At 38.0% G+C, this 22,840-nt stretch overlaps 1 protein-coding gene across 10 annotated transcripts in view; it reads left to right on the top strand.

Moving 5' to 3' along the window:
- The window catches only part of GALNT7 (polypeptide N-acetylgalactosaminyltransferase 7), a 151,730-nt gene that overhangs the window by 53,458 nt on the left and 75,432 nt on the right, over positions 1 to 22,840 (top strand). For 9 of the 10 annotated variants that reach the window (XM_003899365.5, XM_009207873.4, XM_031664169.1 and 6 more), the window contains one exon: positions 21,945 to 22,405. In XM_003899365.5, coding sequence (XP_003899414.1) covers positions 21,945 to 22,405 — 461 coding nt within the window. Of the gene's footprint in view, positions 1 to 17,438; positions 17,487 to 21,944; positions 22,406 to 22,840 lie in introns of all 10 variants that reach the window. The other variant, XM_009207876.4, reaches the window with a different exon arrangement.

Raw genomic sequence — 22,840 nt, 5'->3', positions numbered from 1 at the left:
TTACAGCCATTCTTGAGAAGGTTCTCAAAGAGGGCAATGCAGGAGAAAGTCTTCATATTAATCCAGGCTTAGGATCTCCTCAATTTCAACCCCTTCTTTGTTAAAGCATCCTCTTTGACACTCAGCATACATCCTTCATCCCATGATTTTCTAATGGAGAAAATTACTCACTCTCAGCTTGCTGGCTGACTGTCCCAACTGTCTGTCTTCTGTGTGAACTTGGAGGCAGAAGGGTGCATGTCCTATTACCCCCTGGTGTAAAGAAACACGTCCACCTCCTTCTGCTTCCGGTGTACCTGGTCCCTTGTGTATGGGATTATGTGTTCTCAGCAAAAGAAATGCCTGATTTTTCCATTTAAATTAGGTGAGGCTATGTTATAAATGTACTACTTGTTCTCTTTTTCCTTTGGGAGTATTTCTGGCCTTCATTTTTATTGGAAGACTTTGTATGTTTATTCTGTAGTTTTTAAAAAATAAATCATTTCTGAGTATATTGAAACTCAGTACCCAGCTACATAATTTTCTTTGGCTAATAATATTTTCTAAACTAGAAATGAAATGCCTTAAAGTTATGCATATGTCAAACATGCTTTAATATGTGCTTAAAAGCCAACCTAATAAGGAAAAATAACCTAAAAATTATTCCAACCATTCCTTTTAATTGCTTCTTTCCAATTTACCATGTATATCTACCACTTTGAAGAGAAAAACTGTTAATTTAACCTTAATTTTTAATTTAATTTAAAAATTTTAAAATGTAACTCCATTTAAAGAAGTATCTTGAGGAAGATTGAACCTGGGAGCAGATAAGTAGGAGAGATCACTAGAGAGCAAAGTGTAAGGTAGAGCATTTGTTTCCTTCTTTTTTTGTTGTTTTTATTTGTGTTTTTGTTTTGAGACAGAGCCTCGCTCTGTCGCTCAGGCTGGAGTGCAGTGACTCTATCTAGGCTCACCGCAAGTTCTGCCTCCCGGGTTCACACCATTCTCCTGCCTCAGTCTCCCAAGTAGCTGGGACTACAGGCACCTGCCACCACACCCGGCTAATTTTTTATATTTTTAGCAGAGACAGGGTTTCATAGTGTTAGCCAGGATGATCTCGATCTCCTGACCTCATGATCTGCCCGCTTCGGCCTCCCAAAGTGTTGGGATTACAGGCCTGAGCCACCGCGCCCGGCCTCCTTCCTTTTTATAAGGATGTGTGCCTCTTCACATAGAGTGCTGTGTAGGACTTGAACTTCTATCTCATGAATGTCTCATGTTGGGGGACGTCATGCAACATGATTCTCATTGCTTTTAAAAGATGGATAATTGAGTGATTAATAATTGATTTCCCTGCATTCTGTGTTTTTTATGGCTTTTTAAAAAAAATCGCTTAAGCTGAGGTTTTTGTTTTTGTTTTTTAAATGCTACCTCAAGTTTGGTTGTGTTCTCAAGTGAAAAATATTGCTAGCTACGCCTTGTGTGAACTTTCAGCCTAGTCATTTTGTGGCCATAAACATTGTTTCTGTGAGCCTCTTTTCAGCTGTGTTAGTCATGTGTTTTCTGTTTGTTCCTTAAATTATGTAAAATGATCCCTTTGGCCGCCAACAAATTTTATAGCTTACTATGATAAGGCACTTCCTTATGGAAAAAATATTCAAGTTATATAAAATGTTTTCTAACAGGTCGATTTTTTTTCTGAATAAATCATTTTAAGAACAAATTTAACAGGAAGCTTAACAATTTTTTGAAAATTTGTACAAGCATGTGCTCAATGTAGGGAATAAGGAAAACCAAGAGATGAGGAAAATTAACACCCAAAGCTCATCACCAGAGAAAACTGCTTTAACTCTCTTTTCTTCTAGTCATTTCTATGCCTCATTATTATTTTTGCATATTCGAGGAGATGTGGTATAAACAGTATGTATATTCAATGTGTATATTTTTAAAACTAATATTATATGTAAGGATTTTCCACAAAAATTATTTTTTGAATGTTTTATAATTATATACTATTCAGTTGTGTTAAGTTCAGTTAGCATAATTTTTCTAACTGTTCTCATTAAGGGCATTCTGTTTCTAGTAGATTGACTGGTATACAGGCTGCAGTGAACATTTCTGCATAATGCCTCTTCTGTAATTAGAATTGTGTCCCTAGAATAATTCACAGGTCTGGAATTTTGTAGTCAGGAGGAATGAATGCTTTTAAAGATTTTAATACTTACAGCCAGATGGCTTTACAAAAAGACTCTACCAACATTAAATTGTTTGTACTTTCCCCCCCTCCCCGCCCCCGGAGGGTCTAAGATCTTTGTGATCCTAAAAAGGTTAGGAGCCACTGGTGTGTTTTTGAAAAACAGATTTTATGCTTCTTGAGGTCATCACTGCCTTTTAACTTCCTGGAAGCCTACCAGCAAGTATACCCTGAAGTAGATGTGCAAGAAATGTGTTGAAAATAATGATCTTATGGAGATCTGCATGTGACCAAAATTGAGGATGCCTTTCAGGAATACTAACATGCCTTAGGCAGTGGAAAGGGTGGCAACTCCTCTTTGGTGTCAATTTGAAAACCTTATTTTGTTTACTTCATATTGTCAGTGGCAGACAAACAGTAGATTTTTGAAGACCATTCTGTGTTTTTGCGAAATCAGAATAGCAAGCACAGTAGCTCAGTTTAATGGTCCTAGGTGCCAAAGTGACTAGCTGAAAATAAAGTGTTTCTTTTTTCTCTGTAGCAATCAAGTCACGTGAGATGAATATATCATTTCCAGTATATTACAATTTATTACATCTTAGTATTCACCTGTGCTATGGGGCATCATAGTAAGTTATTACTACTTTTTGAAATACTAATTGGATTTCTACAAATTTACTTCTATTACAGTAGCCTTTCCTGAGCTATTTTATTGTGAATTCTAGTTAGTAGTATTTTATTGGTTTGAAAATAAAGGAAATTTTTATTGAAATAATCGTATTGAAATTAACAGTGATTCTAAGGAATATATTTATGTTTTAGCATTTAAACAATCTACAAAGATAACTATCAATTTATTTAGCTAGAATTTCCCTAGAAATTCTAGTTAAGGATTTGAAAAGCATGGATGCCTCCCTCTATCTAGAGAGAGCACAGTAGTTAAGAACATGAAATCTGTAGCCAGAGACCTTGGATTTGAATCCTACCTTTACTGCCTCCTTGGAGCACAGCTTTTATCAAGTTGCTTAAACTCTGTGCCTCTGATTTCTCAACTGCGAAATGGGATAATAGTGGTATCTAGCTCAAAGAGTTGTTGCAGGAATTAAAAGAGATATGTATAATGCTGGCAGAATCATGCTTGCTTCATTGTATGGGTTCTTTTGCGTTCTTCTACCTTCTCCTCATCCTATTATCATCGTCTTTGTAGTAGTCATCATGATGGAAGTCAGTGTTCAATAAAGTACTTTCTCTGATAAATTGATTTACTACTTTTTTTTTTTTTTTCATTTTTATCCCTTCCATTTTTCTTGGTAAGCCTTTGGAGGTTCTGTTACAACTTTGGCAATGCTTTGACTGACACATTGGCAGGCTGTCTTAAGTGTGTGCTGTAGTAACAACATGCTTCCTTTTTCATTTATTTGTAGATACCAAGATAAATGTGCTGCTTACCTTCATTTTACCAGGTAAAAGAAGGGAATCTTTTTAATAGAAAACAAAAAAGCTGGATGACTTAGGGTCATCAGAAGAGTATGGCAAAATAAAACTGAGGTATTCAGTGAGACTTGCCATTGTAGTCTTCTAATAAATTATTGCATATTATTTGCCAGAGCTTCACCTTTCGTCGCAAACGGATAGTAAATTTCAATTGTACCACTTCAGGAGCTTATGTGTGATCAACTGAGGTTGGTTGGAATGTGTCAGATCAGCTAAATTTAAGCATATGTGATTAGCTTCTTTCAGTTAATTGGTAGAGTTGCTTCCTGTTGCTCACCTACTGCTGTTTCCTTCTCTCAAAGTGCCAAAAAAGTTTTTTGAAATAAAATGATTACTTGAATTGTTTAGTATTGTGAACATGGTTATGATAAAATTAGGGTATTGCTTCTTTCATCTAAAAGGCGGTAGGTAGCAAGATGAAGAAACGGAAATAGAAAGTAATGGGAAGTTAAAGTTAACTATCATATTTTTAATGTTTTAATATAAGTATAATCTGTTTACTACATACATCAGAAATTAAATTAGGAAAACATTCCATATTATTCTCTGTGAAAGTAGTGTTTTGATATGTCACTCCTAATCCTCACTTGGGTTTCTTGGTGAACATTCTCATGTGTCCTAGAAAACAGACTGTTGGTTGTATTTCTGGATAAGTACTCTGTGAGGGGTTTTCCCCTTTCTCTCATTGATACCTCTTACATTATGGGAGGGAAAAAATGGAACTCTGGTCTTACATATAATATAGTTAGCATGTCCTGGGAAATTAGTACATTCTTCTGTGATGGTGTAATTATCTTCTGCTGTCTTTATGGAACCAGGCATTTGATAAATTTTTGGTTAGAGTAGAATATCAGCAAAGTTATAGGAATGGGCTCAGTCGTGAATAATTTAGTTTTCTTCCATAGCCACAGCACTACTTTTGGTCACAAAAAGGCAAGAGTATTCATTAGCGATAGTTTGAACATCTAAAAATTCTCAGTAATACCTCAGTCAGAACAGTGTGCTTAACATAGGATGAAAAGCACTTTAGTCCTTACTTATGGGACAGACTGACTTAATTCTTTGTATTAAATTTTTAAAAATGTTTTTCCCTTTATTTCACAAGCTGTCATGGGAAATCATGACCTAACGCATTGAAGGAACAAAACACCTTTGACAGGCAGATCTCATTGTGTAGTGTCAGAATTTGCTACTTTGGTGTAACTGGTTGCCAAAGATAGCCTTATAACATGATTTTAAAAAGCAGAATAAAGAGACATTAAAGTATACATTGATCGCATGTTTTAAAAGCCTCTCAAGTTAATTGTTTTTGTAAATGTCTGAGTTTCTACAAAGTAGAAGTCATTATCAAGCAGTCTTCTTGAAGTTGTTTAGCACTGTGGCCACCAGCACAAGATCAGGAGTCACAGGCCAGGGTTCAAACCTAGATCAGTGGCTTACTAATTGTGTAATTAATGATGTATAATCTCCTTTCTAATCTCTGACTTCCTCAACTATAAAATGTGAGAGTAAAATTACAGGTCCTGTCTCACTGGATAGTTGTGAGGATTGGAGTATGTAACATACTTAACAGTGTCTAGTAGTTTTATTTTTTAAAATCAAAAATTGCACTGATGAGTTGCCCCCAAAATCCGTCTAAAAAACGTAAGGCAGACCCTCCTTTAAGTATATGGAGGCCAGGAAATATGTTTCCTGTTGAATAACTGTTATTATTTTGTATATGGGAGTAGAAATAAGGAAAATAGAAATGGCACAGAATTTAGGAGAAAGGAGGACACATAATAGAAGCTCTTCCTGTGCAAAAGGAGCAAAAGACTAAGACTCTCCTCAATTAGAGCTTTTTAGTCTGGTTGGGGAAGAAAAACTAACATATAGGACAGTTAGAGAATTATAAAAATATTGAGTAGAAATTCGTAAGAGGGAAAAATATCACTGGAACTAGAGCAGATGGTGGGGGCTGAGTCTTTATAAATGGAATTGGAACTGAACCTAGAAGGAAGAGAGGAGGAAAGCAGGGCAGTGCTGTAGGCTAAGGGTGATAAGTGAGCAAACCCTAGAGGCAGGACTGAAAATGATTTTTTAAAATCATCTCCTGAAGGGACATGACTGACTAATGAGTACAGGGACAGCTTGAGTGAGTACATAGTGGAGCCTGGTTAGGGAGGCTTTCAGTCTCTTTAAAAAAAAAAATCCCTGACATATACTAGAAAGCAGTGGTTTTTATAAATTTTTGATTGATACCTATGAATTGTACATATTTATGGAGTGCATGGGATATTTTGACACATGCATACAGTGTGTAATGATCAAATCAGGGTAATTAGGATATCTGTTACCTTGAACTTTTTTTTTTTTTAGAGACAGGGTCTTGCTCTATTGCCCAGGCTGGAGGGCAGTGGCATGATCATTGTTCACTGTGGCCTCGAACTCCTGGCCTCAAGCAATCCTCCCACCTCAGCCTTCCAAGTAACTAGGACTACAGACACACACCACCATGCCCTCCTGATTTAAAAAAAAAAAAAAAATTTGTAAAGATGGGGGTCTCACTATGCTGCCAAGGCTGGTCTCAAATTCTTACCCTCAAGAGATCCTCCTCCCTCAGCCTCCCAAAGTGCTGGGATTACAGGTGTGAGCTTGTAACATTCCTTTTCTTTGTGTTGGAAATGCCTCAGATCTTTTCTTCTAGCTACTTTGAAATGTACAATAAATTGTTTTTCCCTATGGTCACCCTACTGTGGTATTGAACACTAGAACTTATTCCTTCTATCTAAGTATATGTTTGAACCCATTAACCAATCTCTTTACCCCTTTCCCCTTCCCAGCCACTGTTAACCATCGTTCTACTCTACCTCAGTGAGATCCACTTTTTTAGCTCTCGCATATGAATGAGAACACGTGGTATTTGTCTTTCTGTGCCTGGCTTATTTCACATGGCATAATGACCTTCACTTCCATCCATGTTGCTGCAAATGACAGGATTTTTTTCTATGGCTGAATAGTACTCCATTGTGTATACATACCACATTTTCTTTATCCGTTCATCCACTGATGGACACTTAGGTTGGTTCCGTATCTTGGCTATTGTGAATAGTGCTTCAGTCAACATGACAGGGCAGGTATCCTTTGATATACTAATTTCCTTTCCTTTGGATAAATACCCAATAGTGGGATGGGTGGGTCGTACGGTAGTTCTATTTTTAGGTTTTTGAGAAACCTCCATACTGTTTTCCATAATGGCTGTTGTAACTTAACATTCCCACCAACAGTGTGTAAGAGTTCCCTTACTCTGCATCTTTGCCAGCATTGTTATTTTTTGTCTTTTTGGTAATAGCCATTCTGACTCGGATGAGATGATACCTCATCGCAGTTTTGATTTGCATTTCCCTGATTAGTGATGTTGAGTATTTTTTCATATATCTGCAGTGTTTAACAGAGGTAAGTCTAAATGCAGTACATAGAATAGATTAAACGGAAGATACTGTTGGATTAATTCAGACTGCAGTGGTTGAGGATTTGGAATCCAGTATCTGCGCCAATTCCATCCTTCCTATTACAGCAGAGGGGGTATCCTCCTCCCAACCAGGCCAGTCACCATGACTGCTTTGGCTCCCATCCCTTCTACATTCTCAATAACTTTCTACACTTGATTATCCCTTCTCTCACATGCTTTTAAATGTCTCACCATTGCCTTTGCTTTTAAGTCTTCAAGCTTTTCCTATTAAAAACAAACTAAATTTTCTCATTCCACTTAATATTTCTTCCAGCTGCTTCTTCATCTCTATTCGTCCCTTAACAGGCACATTTTTCAAAAATGTTGTCTATTCTTATTTGTACCGTTTCCACATCTCCCAGCTCCACACTTCCACTCACTCCAGTTGGGCTCTTGACACCATTACCCTACCAAAACAGCTGTCAGTAAAGTAATCAGTCAGCTTCAACTTCACGTTACCAAATGCAATCCTCATCTTACTTGGCTTCTTGACATACTTCACCATGCCCTCTGTCTTGAACACACTGTTCTGGTTTTTGTTTTTCTTTCAATATATTGGACTAGTCATCTGTCTCTTCTGTGGTCTCACCCTCTTCCATCAATCACGTAAGGGTTGGATTCCTCAAGGCCGGGATCCAAGGTCCTTTCCTTTTCTTACTTTATAATCTCTTCATCATTCATTTTATTAGCTCTTGAGTCAATTATTATCTGCACAACGATTTCTGCCAAATTATATTCTCCAGTCCAGACCTCTTCACTGAGCTATAAATTCTATGTTTCTGTCTCCTCTTGAATGTTTCAGAAGCACTTCAAATTCAGCATATCTAAAAGAACTCATCATCTTCAATTCTGGTCTATTTCAGTGTTTCCTCTCTCAGTGAACAGTATCCACTTGGGTAAGTTGCAAATCTTAAAGTCATTCTTCATACCTCCCTCTCCTTCATCACACATATCCAATCCATCATCACATTTGCTCATTTTACTTCCTAATTGCTATAATTTGGATGTCTGTCTCCGCAAACCTCATGTTGAAATTTGATTCCCAATTTTGGAGGTGAGGCCTAATGGGAAGTGATTGGGTCATGGAGGCAGATCCCTCATGTATTGTTTTAGTGCCATCTTCACTGTAATAAGGGAGTTCTCATTCTGTTAGTTACCAAAAGCACTGATTATAAAAAACAAAACAAAACAAAACCTGGCACCTCCTCTCTGTCTCTTGCTCCCTCCCTCCCTCACCATGTGATCTCTGCACACACCCCACCCACTCCCCTTCCCTACTGCCATGCGTGGAGGCAGCCTGAGGCCCCATCAGAAGGAGATGCTGGTACCGTGCTTCTTATACAGCCTGCAGAACTGTGAGCCAAATAAACCTCTTTTCCTTATAAATTACACAGCTTCTGGTATTTGTTTATAGCAATACAAATGGACTAAGACACTAATTTACCCTTGAATCTGTCCACTTTCCACTTTTTTTCTTCCACCACCAAGATTCTCATCCAGACTACTACTGTCTATTCCCGAATCTATCCTTGGTCACTCCGGCCTGTTTCCAGGTCTTATTACTCAGCCAGGGGATTGTTTTCAAAATGCTTCTGTCCCTTCCAAGGTGCATTAAAGCTATTAACTTGCTTTTTACTGCTCTCAGATTGAAGTCTTAGATGTTACTACCATGACACCATGGCCTGCTTTCTTAATCTTAGCTATCACCACCTCAGCCCCTGTCTTGTTCCTGCATACTACCTAAATTTGCCACATCTAGTTCCTTGTTTAAAAATGGGCTTCCTGCTATGTACTTGTACAACATGTTCTACCTGATTTTTCCTCTCCTTTATCGAACTTAACTTCTCTTTCATTCGCCTAGTGGATGTACCTCCATTCTCAAGAAAGCCTTTTCTTTTCTCTCCTTTTTCTTCTACTGCCCCACGAACCTGCCTGTACTGCTCCACCTCCTGGTTCCCATTCTCCTGCTTCTGCCTCCCTGCTGGATCACAGCATGCCTCGCCACCACGCCTGCTGCCATAGCCCCTTTTGTATTTTAGGTAGAGACAGAAATGCTAGCTGTGATGGTCTCTCTGACTCTGAATCTTGATCCGGCTTCTGCCTTCAGCCTCTGTATGTTGGATTACAGGCGTGATCCACTGGTCAAGAAAAGCCTTTTCTAACTCCCAACTCAGACTTCACCCTCCTTGGAAGTTTCTTACAGCACCATGTTTATATGATTATTTATCTGTCTGCCCCACTGGACAGAAAGAGCCACAAAAGCAGGGATGTATTTGCTTACCTTTGTATCTCTGTAACCTGGTACATAGTAGGTACTCAGTACATATTTGTTAAACCATCAGTTAGGCATTTGAAAGGAATGTCTAGGGCACAGCAACAAGGGGATCACAAAAATGCTTTGTGTGCTCTAGAAGGTGGAAAGCGGTATGACAGATCCATCCTCTAGCTGAGTGGGAGAGAGCTGCGAGGAGTCCGGAGGCCTTTATAGTTCCGTGCTCCTGGGGCCTCCACTGTTGTCTATGAGAGAGCTGGCGAGCGGGCCCCACTGCAGCACGGCCATTACCATACTTCCCTGGCCTGTACCTTTGGACTTTGTCATTCTTGTTACTTCAACATCATGACTGTAGTTTTTAGCCCTGTTGACCACTCCTGTCTTGAAATTCTCTCCCACTTTGCCTTCTGTAGTATTTTATTTTTAAGTTTATTCTTATGTCTCTGACAACATCTTGGCTTCTCTTCCCACTCATTTGCTCTATCCGAGTGCTCATTCCAAAATTCAGCTTTGATCTCATGGCTCCCATGTAAGAGGATAAAGTCTGAACCTCTCGGCAGTTCTTAAGAGGCCCTCTGAGGAACTGCCAGTATCTCGAGTTTCATCTTCTGCCCTTCTGTTATAGCAAATGATTTGGCATTCTCTGAGTACTCCATGTTTTTATGATTTTTGTGCCTTTTCCTCATGCCCCACCTTCCATCCCCACCGCCTATGTCCTGGGGAGCCTCTACTATTTTCAAAACACAGATCAGGTCACTGAGGCCTGCTCAGACATTCCCTTCCTCCAGGCTGTGACTCCCTTAGAGGCAGGGCCTTTTTCCATAACATGGCACTTTTATATAGAGTGTCTGGCATATAGTAGACCTGTAATAAATATTTGGATAACTAAAAGGACAGTTCTTTTATCTTTTAATGATGCATATAAATAGTAACCTGAATGACAAATAACACTCATGATAAACCAGAGTATCACTATGAATAAGCATTCCTTCTTGAGAACAGGCCTGTTGATAGTTAAAAAGTAAAATGTCAGAAAGTTTATTACATAAATAACCTTGATCTACTCTGACTGTATTTTTCTGTCTCACATAATTACGGTACATTGTCACACCCTCCTAAAATGGATTTCTAGTCATGACATGGTAATAAAATGTTGTTCCAGGCTTTAAAATGATACATCTGCCCTGAAAGCTTTGAGGTATTTTTTTCCCTGCGGTGGTTATTTTTTCAGATTTCCAAGAGAAAGTTATCATATACCAATCATAATGTATGTGTTGTAAAGCGACACATTGCAATACTTTTTTTATGAGCTGTTATGTAAGCCGTGCTTCAGGGCAAAGCAGGGATGCAGTGGAGGAAGAGCCGTTTTATGCATTTCCAGCTGCAGAAAGTAGTAACATTTCATGTGGCAGTGCTATATTCATTCTCGAGTTTCTCCCCTAGAGGGATAATAGGACATTGCTTTTTTGCCTTTCAAAAGATATAACAAACATTCTCTCCCAACACAAATGCCACATTTGACCTCATTCTGCTCTCACTCAGTAAAATATTTTTCTTAGTGTCATAAGAATTATTGATGATTCTGTTGGTGACTTTAATTTCCTATAAGGTTTTTAGGAAGATTTGGAAATCATTATGTGGTTTCACTGGGTTTGCCAGATGTGAAGGAGGATTAAGAATTAAACTGTTTGCTTGGCTTTGGCTGGTATTAGATTATAAAATGCACTTATATTGGAAACAAGAATCAAAGGATAGGTCTAAATAAGTACTTCCCTGGATTAATAAAAAAAAAAAAAGTGTTAACAGTGTGGTCTCCAGGGGTTGATATTGGGAATGCATTTTAAAATATTTTGAAGAGGATCAAGAAAAGAGAGAGTCTTAGCTCTTCTAAGTACTAAAGTAGGGTTAATTGGCACAAAATGAAAGTTCATTCCAAAACATTATGTGAGTGGGCAGAAGAGGAGCAGATGTGACCTCATTTTCAATCAATTCAGCTTTTAAGCAGTTCCCCTTTCTCTACCTGATGAAATGCTGTGGTTGTTCTTTTGAAGGGTCTGTTTAGCAGGGTTAATTTCTTATTTCTTATCCTACTAAGCCATTTGGTTTTTAAATGTATATTTCCTCTCTCCATGTGCATACATAATATATATGCATACATAAGTTATTCATGTGTTTAAAATTTCTCACAAATTTTATTTTAAATCTTTCTTTTGTTACTTTGCTTTCATTTTTTTTTTCTCTTCACTTTCCCAATACCTTTCTTATATTTAGACAGGTCATTTTGTAGAAATAATGTGGTAAGATATTTCTTGTAAAATATTGACTATTTTATTAAAATATTTTGTGTAATTTATGATATCTCATCTTTAGAATAAAAATGCTACTTAGGAGCTTTCTTTTTAAAATTCAGGAATTGCTTAGCTCCTAAACATGAAGAGTTAAAATCTACTAGATCCTTTTATTATTTCTAAAAAGTATTATTATCAGCCTTTTACTACCTGTGGGAGATGGGCTTTTCAGTGGCATTCGTGTGCCTTGTATTTATAGGCCTGTCTTGACACACGTGCTCTTACCACTGAAATGATGGCATAAACTTTGACAAATACAGTTTTATCACCTTTTGAAATATACTACAACACGATATATTGACTATTTAATATTGACGTTTGATTTTTTCAAGTTCAGTTCAAATCAGCTAGAGTTAATGTTAAATATTCACAATAAGAACTATTTTTTTAAACCTGTAATGCATATTTATGATTCAGTTTATGAGCCAAAGCATACATTTTTATTAGGTCTCTGAAAGATAGAACTTACATAGATTTCATAAATATTTTCAAATTTCATGTATTACATAGACTTCTTAATTGTTTACGATGATAACTTTGATCTGCTCCAGTTAAAGTCTTAAGAATAAAAGTTTTTTTTTGTAAAACGATAATCAATTTGTTGTTTATTTTTCTGTTGCAAAAATTAACCTGTATTTTGGTCCTTTAATTACTTGCTTGTTTTTAAAATTTATTCCCACTTGAGTATTAACTCATGTTTTTCTGACCTGATTTAGCAGGAAACTGTTTGCAAGATAAATTGGCCAAGAGAACTAAGACTAACATCAGCAGATTTACTTTTTCATGTTTAAATAAAGTACTCATTTTCCATGAAGTGCCAACATGATTTATCCAAATCTGAGGAAGAGAAGAAACTAAAAAAAGGATTATTCAAATTTTAGATTTGTAGGGAAATAATGTTTTCACTTATCTCATTTGGATTCCCAAAATGCTAGCTTAAACCAAGCCAGCAGTGGCATAAGATAATAGACCCAAAATCACTTTATATTCCAGCAGGGTAATAGATGAGCCACACCTCGATGTTCTCCATTTACTCATCCATGAACAAACCATGCACTCAGTACCTGCTGTCTGCTAGGTACTCGGGACACACAGATAAATAATACACACTATCTGTCCTCAAAGAGCCCTCAGTCTGATTAGGGAGAAACATACAAACAGATACTAAGGCAATACAGAAGTGCAATGTTAGAAATATTCACAGGTACGAAAGCAGAAAGTGCATCTGTGTAAACAAAACAAAACCAACCAAACAAACAAAACAGGACCAGGACCATGGGAGAAGGGCAGAGTTTCCCAGGAGTTGGTTCCTGAGTTTAAATGTGCTGGTTTGAACTACTGTGTGCTTAATGGTAAATTCACATTTACAAAATAGAACATTAGACATTATAATGTTAACGCAAAGAAGGGTTTTGTATGAAATCTCCTTTTTTCCAGTAATAATTTTAACTTATATGTTGAGAATTGAATGTTTTTATTTTGTAATTTACCCCGATGCCTTTAAAATATGCAGTACATTGTTATGGTTCTTTAAAAGTAAATTTAGCATAACTTTAGTAAATTTGATCATGTACTTTAGTTTGGATGAACTAAATTTTGTTCAAAATTGTACTATATACTTCTGAGTAAATATAATGGATTTGTTACCCATATTTACTAGTATCACTGCCAAAACCACTTTTAAACTATACCTATCACTGGAATAATCTAGAGTTCCACAAGATCAAACTTAAGACTTAGAAGGTTTTTTATTTCTGAAGTTTTTCTTCTTAATATAGCCTCTTATCTCTGAAACACTTTAAATAAATTTATATCATCTAAAGAAAGTTATGCTTCTCCATTAAGATTGGGTTCTGGTAAAATAAAGATAATATTTCTTGTCAGTTGAAGAGCAATTTTCCTAAAGCCTGAGTGAAGAGGTGCCTCCCCACCAAAAAGTATATTCACTCACAATGTCCAGTGCTCTGAGATTAAATGTCAAATACTTATTCATGTATCTACTTGAAATAGAGATGACGATGGAAATTGGACACTGGCTAATTTTTTAATTTTTTTTTTTGTGATGGAGTTTTGCTCTTGTTGCCCAGGCTGGAGTGCAATGGCGCGATCTCAGCTCACCACAACCTCCACCTCCCGAGTTCAAGAGATTCTCCTGCCTAGGCCTCCTGAGTAGCTGGGATTACAGGCATGTGCCACCATGCCCGGCTAATTTTGTATTTTTAGTAGAGAGAGGGTTTCTCCATGTTGGTCAGGCTGATCTTGAACTCCTGACCTCAAGTGATCCGCCCGCCTTGGCCTCCCAAAGTGCTGAGATTATAGACATGAGCCACCACGCCCGGGCAACACTAAGACTGGGCATATCATCAGTGCATAATTATCGTCCAAAGACAGAACATATGGGACTAATGTGTCAATATTTTTTATATACTAAATTGAAATAAGTCTGGTGGGAACAAACCTGTTTAACCCTTGGTTGGCTTCTTCAGTGATTTTAAATGCTTAGAACGGTTCAAAGTTTTTCACATTGAGATCCAGCTCCCCATCTTTCACCTGGAGGAAGAAGATCTGTGGGGGGTTAGAAACAGGGGGATGGCTGTGCATACTTTGTCTTCTGTTTAAAAAGGGAATTCCGTCTCCAGAAGGCAGGGAATTGCACTGGATGCTTGGAGCAGGGATCAGAATGTGTAAATGGTTTTGGATAATATTCATATGAGGTTATCTTCAATAACTCAAAGAGATGACAAAAAATAGTTGATTAGCCAGGCACAGTACTTCACCCCCTGTAATCCTAGCACTTTGGGAGGCCGAGGTAGGAGGATCGCCTGAGCCCAGTAGTTCAAGACCAGCCTGGGCAACAAACTGGGACCCAATCTCTGTTTAAAAAAAAAATGAAAAGAAATAGTTGGCATTTTTCTAATGAGCATGTAGTGTTTTTGGTACATTTAATTTTCCTGTTAAGTCAGGCAAATCATGAAATTATCCTAATGATGTGGGAGAAATTGCATTAAAACTGGGGGAAAAGAGCACAAGACTTAAAACTTACCTCGTCTAGATGTTGTGTAGTTGATCACAATTACTGTACAGAATGCACAGAGATCTTTAGAAAATTATTGTGTTGATACAGATGGGGACTTCTCTTAAGAATTCCAAATGGTATGCATAAAAAACCTAAGATTAGTTAACAAGTTGCAAAATTGTGAGATTTATTGGGAGGCTCTTATATAATGGAAATCTTCCTTTTATTCAGATGACTAGGTGTTCAAAAAGGTGATATAGGCAACTTTTTAAGAAGATACCTTTGTTTTTTTGTTTGTTTGTTTTTTATTATTTTTTATTTTTTATTTTATTTTTTAAATTACTATTACACTTTAAGTTCTATGGTACATGTGCATAATGTGCAGGTTTGTTACATATGTATACTTGTGCCATGTTGGTGTGCTGCAGCCATCAACTCGTCAGCACCCATCAACTCGTCATTTACATCAGGTATAACTCCCAATGCAATCTCTCCCCCCTCCCCCCTCCCCCCTCCCCATGATAGGCCCGGGTGTGTGATGTTCCCCTTCCTGAGTCCAAGTGATCTCATTGTTCAGTTCCCACCTATGAGTGAGAACATGCGGTGTTTGGTTTTCTGTTCTTGTGATAGTTTGCTGAGAATGATGGTTTCCAGCTGCATCCATGTCCCTACAAAGAACACAAACTCATCCTTTTTTATGGCTGCATAGTATTCCATGGTGTATATGTGCCACATTTTCTTAATCTAGTCTGTCACTGATGGACATTTGGGTTGATTCCAAGTCTTTGCTATTGTGAATAGTGCCGCAATAAACGTATGTGTGCATGATACCTTTGTTTTTGAAACAGGGTCACAGCTGTGGTCCCCAGGCTGGAGTGCAGTGGCACAATCATGGATCCCTGCAGCCTAGGAAGATACTTATTCATTTCAGTATTCTTCACTATAGTACAGGATAGATCTGTATTACTATATACTGTATTATATATTTTGCTTATTTGGTTAAAGGAGGTGGCATCTAATTGGCTCAAAATGCCCACTTAGAAACCTGATAAAATCTTTCCAGTAGGTGGCTAAAACTGCATCACAGACTTACCCACTTGTAACTGCAGTTGCCATAGTATATCAGAAGTCTTGAGATAAAAATAAAAGATATAACTATTAACTATTACTTAATAGGCTGCACTCCATTGTCAAGAGTACCAGTGTTTCAATCCGTAAAGTAAGTTTGGGACGAACTGGTTTACTGTATAGTACTCAGCCTGGTTACCCTGCTTAAGTTTAATATACAGTATTAGAGTTGCTGACCTGGATTTCTTTTAGTGGAGCATTATGACGTCAACTCTACTATTTTCTCTATTTTGTTGCCCTTTGGTTTATATCTTGGCCTGATACTTAAAGAAAGGAAAAAAAAATAAAAATAAAGACAAGGAATAGGAATTCCTCTAAGCGAGTCTATTTCTTTGAGCAGATAATTTTTACCAGAATGTCATACTTTAAGCCACACCCACAGCTTATGTAGAATTTTTATATTTCCATAAAGTTACCTGAAAGCATACTTTATCCATTTTCAGTTCTGCCTCTGTAGTTGCTAACAGAGGCATTGCCATTGGAAAGTGGCCTTCCATCTCCTTTTAGTTTAGGGATATTAAAATATACTTGGAAATGGGTCCTTTCCTGTATGGATGACATTCTAGATATTCAAGGACTGGTAAGGTCTCTGTTTAATCTTGGGCTTATCCATTTTAAGCCCTGATTAAGCACAGACAAATTCCTTGACCATGCCCAGCAGGGTTACAGCTCCCAATGCAGTCATCGCTCAGTGCTCTGAAAGGAGCAAGACATGGAGGTCTTCAGTCAGCAGGAAATGTCTAGTCCATCCGGCTGTAACTAAGCAGAGACAAAGAAGGGTACTGAGGCTGGTGCACCCCACATTCCCACCCACATCCTGCCACATGTTGGTGAGAGTCTGGGGAGCCCCAGCCTACTAGCACACCTTGTTCCCTCTGAATTTCTGGAGCTTATTTATTTTTACCACCTCCCTATCTGCTTTCTGTGCCCATTCCTTCTGCTCCTTTTAGGTAAGTGCAGCCAGAGAAAGGATGCTGATAGGATTTTTCTGATGAAAGGTGTTTTTGATCAAGAGAGTTAAAAATCACAGATTGAAGTTTGGCTTGTTATGCCTTTAAATTCTGTGGCTCATGAAGAATGATAACCAAATAGTGTGCATGTCATTCAAGCAGTGGCCCTTTCCTAAAGCAAAGTCATTTCTCAAGAGATCGTGTGACTGCATAAGCTCATCATTAAAAGCTTAGTTTTCTAGGCTTCACCTACGATTTCAAATTCAAGCAAGCCTAAGTTACTGTCATTTGCTCTAAAGACCATTTTTCTAAATCCCTTTGGATTTATATTATCTCTACCAAGGCATGGCCATCTTGGAAAAATATTACGTATAAGCAGGATTTGGAGGTAAGAAGGGGCACTTTGTTAATTGTAAGGTGGATGGTGACTGCCCTGACCTTACTTCTGGTAATCCATATTACCATCCAGTGATAAGTGATTATATTTTTCAGTCCATTTCCACCTTTATGAACATACTGATCTTGGAAAATTATCTACTCATCCTCTTTTCCATTTCTGTTTAACAGTGATTCATTGGTTTGGACTGTAGAGCGCATCAGCTGGTGTTTACGAAGGTATTATAGTATCAGTGAGTCACAGAGGCATCTACTGATTCTCATTCACTCTTAGACAGAAGGAGTATGTAGCTTTCCTCCTCAGGGGAGTAAAGTATTACACCACTTTATAGCCATTGTTCGAATCATATAATTAAGATTTGATGTGATTATTCTTAGTTGACTTGGGGTTAGACAGACAATTCTTGTATTTGGTTTTGCCTTCAGATTTAATGACATGCAGTCTTTGAGAAGTGAGCAAATTCAATTTTTCTGGTCCTATTATATAGCATTATTAAAAGTACAATGCTGTGGAGGGAATATAGAGTTATGTTCTTGGTGAATTCATAAGGTATTGCCAGTACGGGTCTATCTGATCTAAGCCCTGCTCTCCTATTTTGTATTTTCCATTCTTTATCTCCGCTTTTCTTTTCAGAGTCTGTCTTACCTCCAAAGCAGAACTTTTAGGATTCATTTGTTTATTCAGTGAGTATTTATTGAGGAATTATGTGCCAGGATAAGCACTGGAGATGCAGTGGTGTGTACGATGGACATAGCCTGTGCACTCACAGAACTTACAGTCTAGTGCAGGGATTGGGGGGCCAAATCCAGCCCAACACCTGTGTCTGTAAATTCAGGGTTACTGGAACACAGCCGTACCCATTCATTTACATATTATCTATGGCTGCTCCCACACTACAGAGGCAGACTTGAATAATTACCACAGAGACCCTGTGGTCTGCAAAACCAAACATGTTTACTACTTAACCCTTTGAAGAAAAAGTTAGCTGACTCCTCTCTCATGGATAGTGATGGAGACATTTCATAAATGCAATCTAGAGCTCCAAAGCCTTGCCAACCCCCTTGAGGAGTGTATATTCTCCAGAGGGCAGTGGGCTACTGCTGGAATATTGTAAGCAGGGAAAGAAACATGTTGATATATGAATTTTAGAAAAGTCCCTGTGGCTGCTGTGTAGGAAGTACATGTGTCAGGGTGAGAAGCACTAGGTCATAGTGGTTAAGAGTATGGACTCTTGAGCCAGACTATTTGGATTGAAATTTTGACTCTACTACACACTGATTCTAATCTTGGGTAACTTTCCTGTCAGATGTCCTGTCTATAAAATAGACATGGCAATCATAGTACCTAACTCATGGGATTGATTAAGTTAATATATGTGAAGCACTTTAGGACACAGTGTTTACCATCATCACTATTATTCCTATTGTAATCTTGTTCAGAGGTGAGGGTGCCTGAATTAAGGCAGCAGCAGTGAGGATGATAGAAAGAAGTGGCCAGATGGAGGCTCTACGCAGGTGATAGAATTGACAGGAATTTATGATTAATTGGATGTCAGAAGGGTAGATAAAAGAGAATAAGAAATTGAGGATGATTGCAGGTTTTGGATTTCATCAGTTGAGTGAATGGTGGTTTCAGTCCCTGAAGTAAGGAGACAGGCTTGTGATGTGAGGTGAATGATAGGTTCAGTTTTTGATATGTTAAATTTAGCTACTAGAGCTACTAGAGAGAGATGAATAGAAATGTTCAGGAAGCAGTTGCCTATGAGGTTTAGAGTTCAGAAAGGTGATAGGGGCTGGGGAAGTGGTTGTAGCCATGATCACTATAAAACTGGTCACTGAGCTTGGAAGAGAATGAAATAACCCAACATGAGGATGGAGTGACAAATAGACTAATAACAGAACCCTGAAGAACACCCACAGTTTAAGATTAGACAAAGAACCATTAAGTCAAAAAAAAAAAAAAAAAAAAAAAACTTTTGGAGGAAAATAAACATGAATTTTTAATCCATTAAAATTTCCCTCATTGAAATAGTTGAATTTGAAAAATATTTAAATTTGCAATTTTGGTATTAGCATAGGCCAACCTAGACTATAGCGTGTATTTCACAATTTGATTTCATGTTACCATATTCTGTATTCTTCTAACATTCAATGTCCTCTGTGTGGAACATTAGGTAACTTAGTGGATGCTATGGCTTCTGGATGCTGACATCGTATGAGCTGTTCAAACTACTCTTCTGTATTTAGTAACATTTCCTTACCTCCCTGTTTACCAATTCTCTTGAGCCTGTGATAGGAAAAACTAAAGTGGAGGAGAATGTCTTTCTCCTTTTTGTGTTATACTTGTTTCAGCATCAACAACTTGGAACCAGTTTGTTACAACATTTTATAATGATAGCTCTATATTAATTTACTTACAACACTAACATAAGTAAGTATAATTTTGGAAGGAGCCAGGAGATAAATTGGAGAAACAAACACTTTTTCCATCATCAGAATCACCCCTTACCTCTCTCTTACAGTCATGCTTGCCTTATACTTTACTTAGGTAATTCCTAAGAGAATCTTCAGTCCTTCTTGAATATGATTTCCAGCAAAACAGCCTTCTACTCACTTACTCTGACCCTTAGTAGGGCTCACAGGTTAGGCTCAAGCTAAGTCCCTGAGATGTGCCAATCAGAAGCCTGATCCAGAGACTTTCTCTATCCTGTACCACACATACCTGAACAAAGGCATCACATTTATACAATCAGGCTGTGTTGCCTTTTCTATTTAGGGGAGAACTTGTGAAAAACTTTGAAATGGTCCCAAAAGATGACTGTCTAACTCAGCTTTCCAGCTTATCTCACCCTTTCCTATTTTACAATCCTGGAAATTACAGAAAACTGAGAGTGATGCAAAAGACCCTTGTCCATTGAAATGCAAATTGTTCTGGTGGAATGCAGTTGATTATTGCCCTACGCAGAGTGACCAATTTAACCAGATTTGCATCCATTTGTAAATTCTTTGCAATATCCTTGATATTTATGTTTGTCCTTTGGATTTCTTTTTGAACCAGTTGTAATATCTTACAGGTTCCTTTTTTAATGAGTTAGTTAAAATCTATGTCCCGTTTCCAAAAAAAATTATCTTGTTATATATACACATGTATGTTTATACATGCATATCACATCTCTAGAAAAATTCACAAGAAGTTGGTAGCTGTAATCACCTCTGCAGAAGGAAAGGCAGAAAAGCTTGATTTTCACTACATGCCCTTTTGGATGTTTTGAATTTTGCATTGCATGCCTATTTTTGAACTTTTGAGAATCAAGTCTTTGCCATCCCTTAACTACTAACTTCACATCTGAAATAACTGACTTTCTATAAAGATTTTTGCCTCTAGATAAACTACTAATAGAGAGCACCTACACATCAACATGATACTTAGAGACTTTCTTTTGTATTTTTTAAGGCAAACTAGTAAACTTTACTTTTCAAGGTAGCTCTAAACCTGTAGAAAGATTTTGGTCGGGTGGTGCTAATTCTATGACTGTAGGGGAATCTATCTGTAGCTAATTCTATCTGTAGGGGAATCACACAGTGTTAGTGTGGAGGGAAGTGGCAGACCCATCAGCCTATTTTGCAGTTGTTCTGTGTGCACTTTGCCTCTTCCCCAGCTGCGTCCTCTATAATCCCCTTGTCTAATTATAATGAGCAGCCCTCCCATTAAGCCAGTGATTCTCAGGCTTAGATGTATATTAAAATCACCAGGAGTGCTTTTAAAAATCGAAATGCTTAGACCAATTAAATCATAATGGCTGAGGGTAAGACACAGACATTGGCATTTTTCAAAGCCATCAAGGTGATGCCAATGTTGAGAAACAGTGTCTTGTGCAAAGAATGGTGCTGGTAGAAGCAAAAGCACTGATCATATCTGACTGGAAGATCTGCATAGGTGATGAAGACGGTCCAAACAGAAAAGAGAGGCACCCTTTACTGTGAATGAATATCCTTGTACAAAGAACCTGTTTTGACCCATGCTGCTTCTGGAATGGGGCAAACTAGGTATGGGGGAGTAGTTTAAAAGCCCAAGCTGACTTAGTTACAGGTATTAGCTTTTTTTATACTTCTGAATTCAGATAAAGTCTCAGTGAGTAAAAAATACCGAATTGGGACTCTGCATATCCCCGCCTTGTTCCTCTGCCATTTGGGGCACTGAGCCAGCCTGCTGACAGTGACATCCATCTAATACCACTGCCACCATATGGTTGTGCTACCGACAAAAGGTTATATTTATCACACACAGGCCAACTGGGAAAACCACATACTGTACAAACATGACCTATTAAGCATCTGTTTTAATCAAAGATTCTAGAACTTCTTTGCTCTAACCCTTAAAAACATGCTTTATTAAGGGGCCTTTGATAGAGAGGTAGGTTTGTAAAGGGAGAAGTAAAAATGCATCCTTTCATTAATTTTGAAACAGTAAGGTGAGGAGATAGCCTGTTTCTTGATATTTCCTCTCTACTCTGAAAGCTATCTTCTAATGGGAAGTCCTGATTAATGTCCTGCTTGTATTCCAAACTGTTTTATTGTTGCCTCAGCCTTTTTTTAAACCTGAAAATTGGTCTCATGAACTCAACTGTGGTGGTTTGCCTTCATATACTCATTGTATATCCCCTCCCTTTTGTATAGGAAGACAGAGATGTCAATGACCCCATGCCCAACCGAGGCGGCAATGGACTAGCTCCTGGGGAGGACAGATTCAAACCTGTGGTACCATGGCCTCATGTTGAAGGAGTAGAAGTGGACTTAGAGTCTATTAGAAGAAAAAACAAGGCCAAAAATGAACAAGAGCACCATGCTGGAGGAGATTCCCAGAAAGATATCATGCAGAGGCAGTATCTCACATTTAAGCCTCAGACATTCACCTACCGTGATCCTGTGCTTCGCCCAGGGATCCTCGGTAACTTTGAACCCAAAGAACCTGAGCCTCCTGGAGTGGTTGGTGGCCCTGGAGAGAAAGCCAAGCCATTGGTTTTGGGACCAGAATTCAAACATGCAATTCAAGCCAGCATTAAAGAGTTTGGATTTAACATGGTGGCAAGTGACATGATCTCACTGGACCGCAGCGTCAATGACTTACGCCAAGAAGAGTAAGCACACATCCTCTTCTTTCTAACAATGGGGCAGCTGTTGTTTTCATAGGTTGTTAGGTTTAGTTAGATTGTTAGAATGGAGAAATTATTGATGCCTTTATTTCAAGGAAATAAGAGGATCTTTGAACAGCAAAATGGTCAGAAGGAGGCGGTCCCTACATTTACGCCATTGTATTGAAGGCGGGCTGTATAAAATTCCGGGACCCTCTACATCAGTGCTATTCAAACCGTGGTCCCCAGACTGGCACTGGTCTATGAATTTTTTGTTACCAGTCCACAAGTGAGAAAATGAGCTTGCACCAGGATGTAAGTCAACTACACTATTAAATATGTTGTTTAGTTTAACTGACAATTTTTTAATAGCAAAACTTCCTTGATTTGTTGATTTTCATTCTGGAGCAAGTGCCTTATCTTGTTGTGGAACAATAGCAA

This window comes from Papio anubis, chromosome 3 (genome assembly GCF_008728515.1).
Source record: "Papio anubis isolate 15944 chromosome 3, Panubis1.0, whole genome shotgun sequence".
NCBI lineage: Eukaryota > Metazoa > Chordata > Mammalia > Primates > Cercopithecidae > Papio > Papio anubis.
Note: the sequence above shows the minus strand (reverse complement) of the source record. Positions and strands in the feature narration are given on the sequence as shown.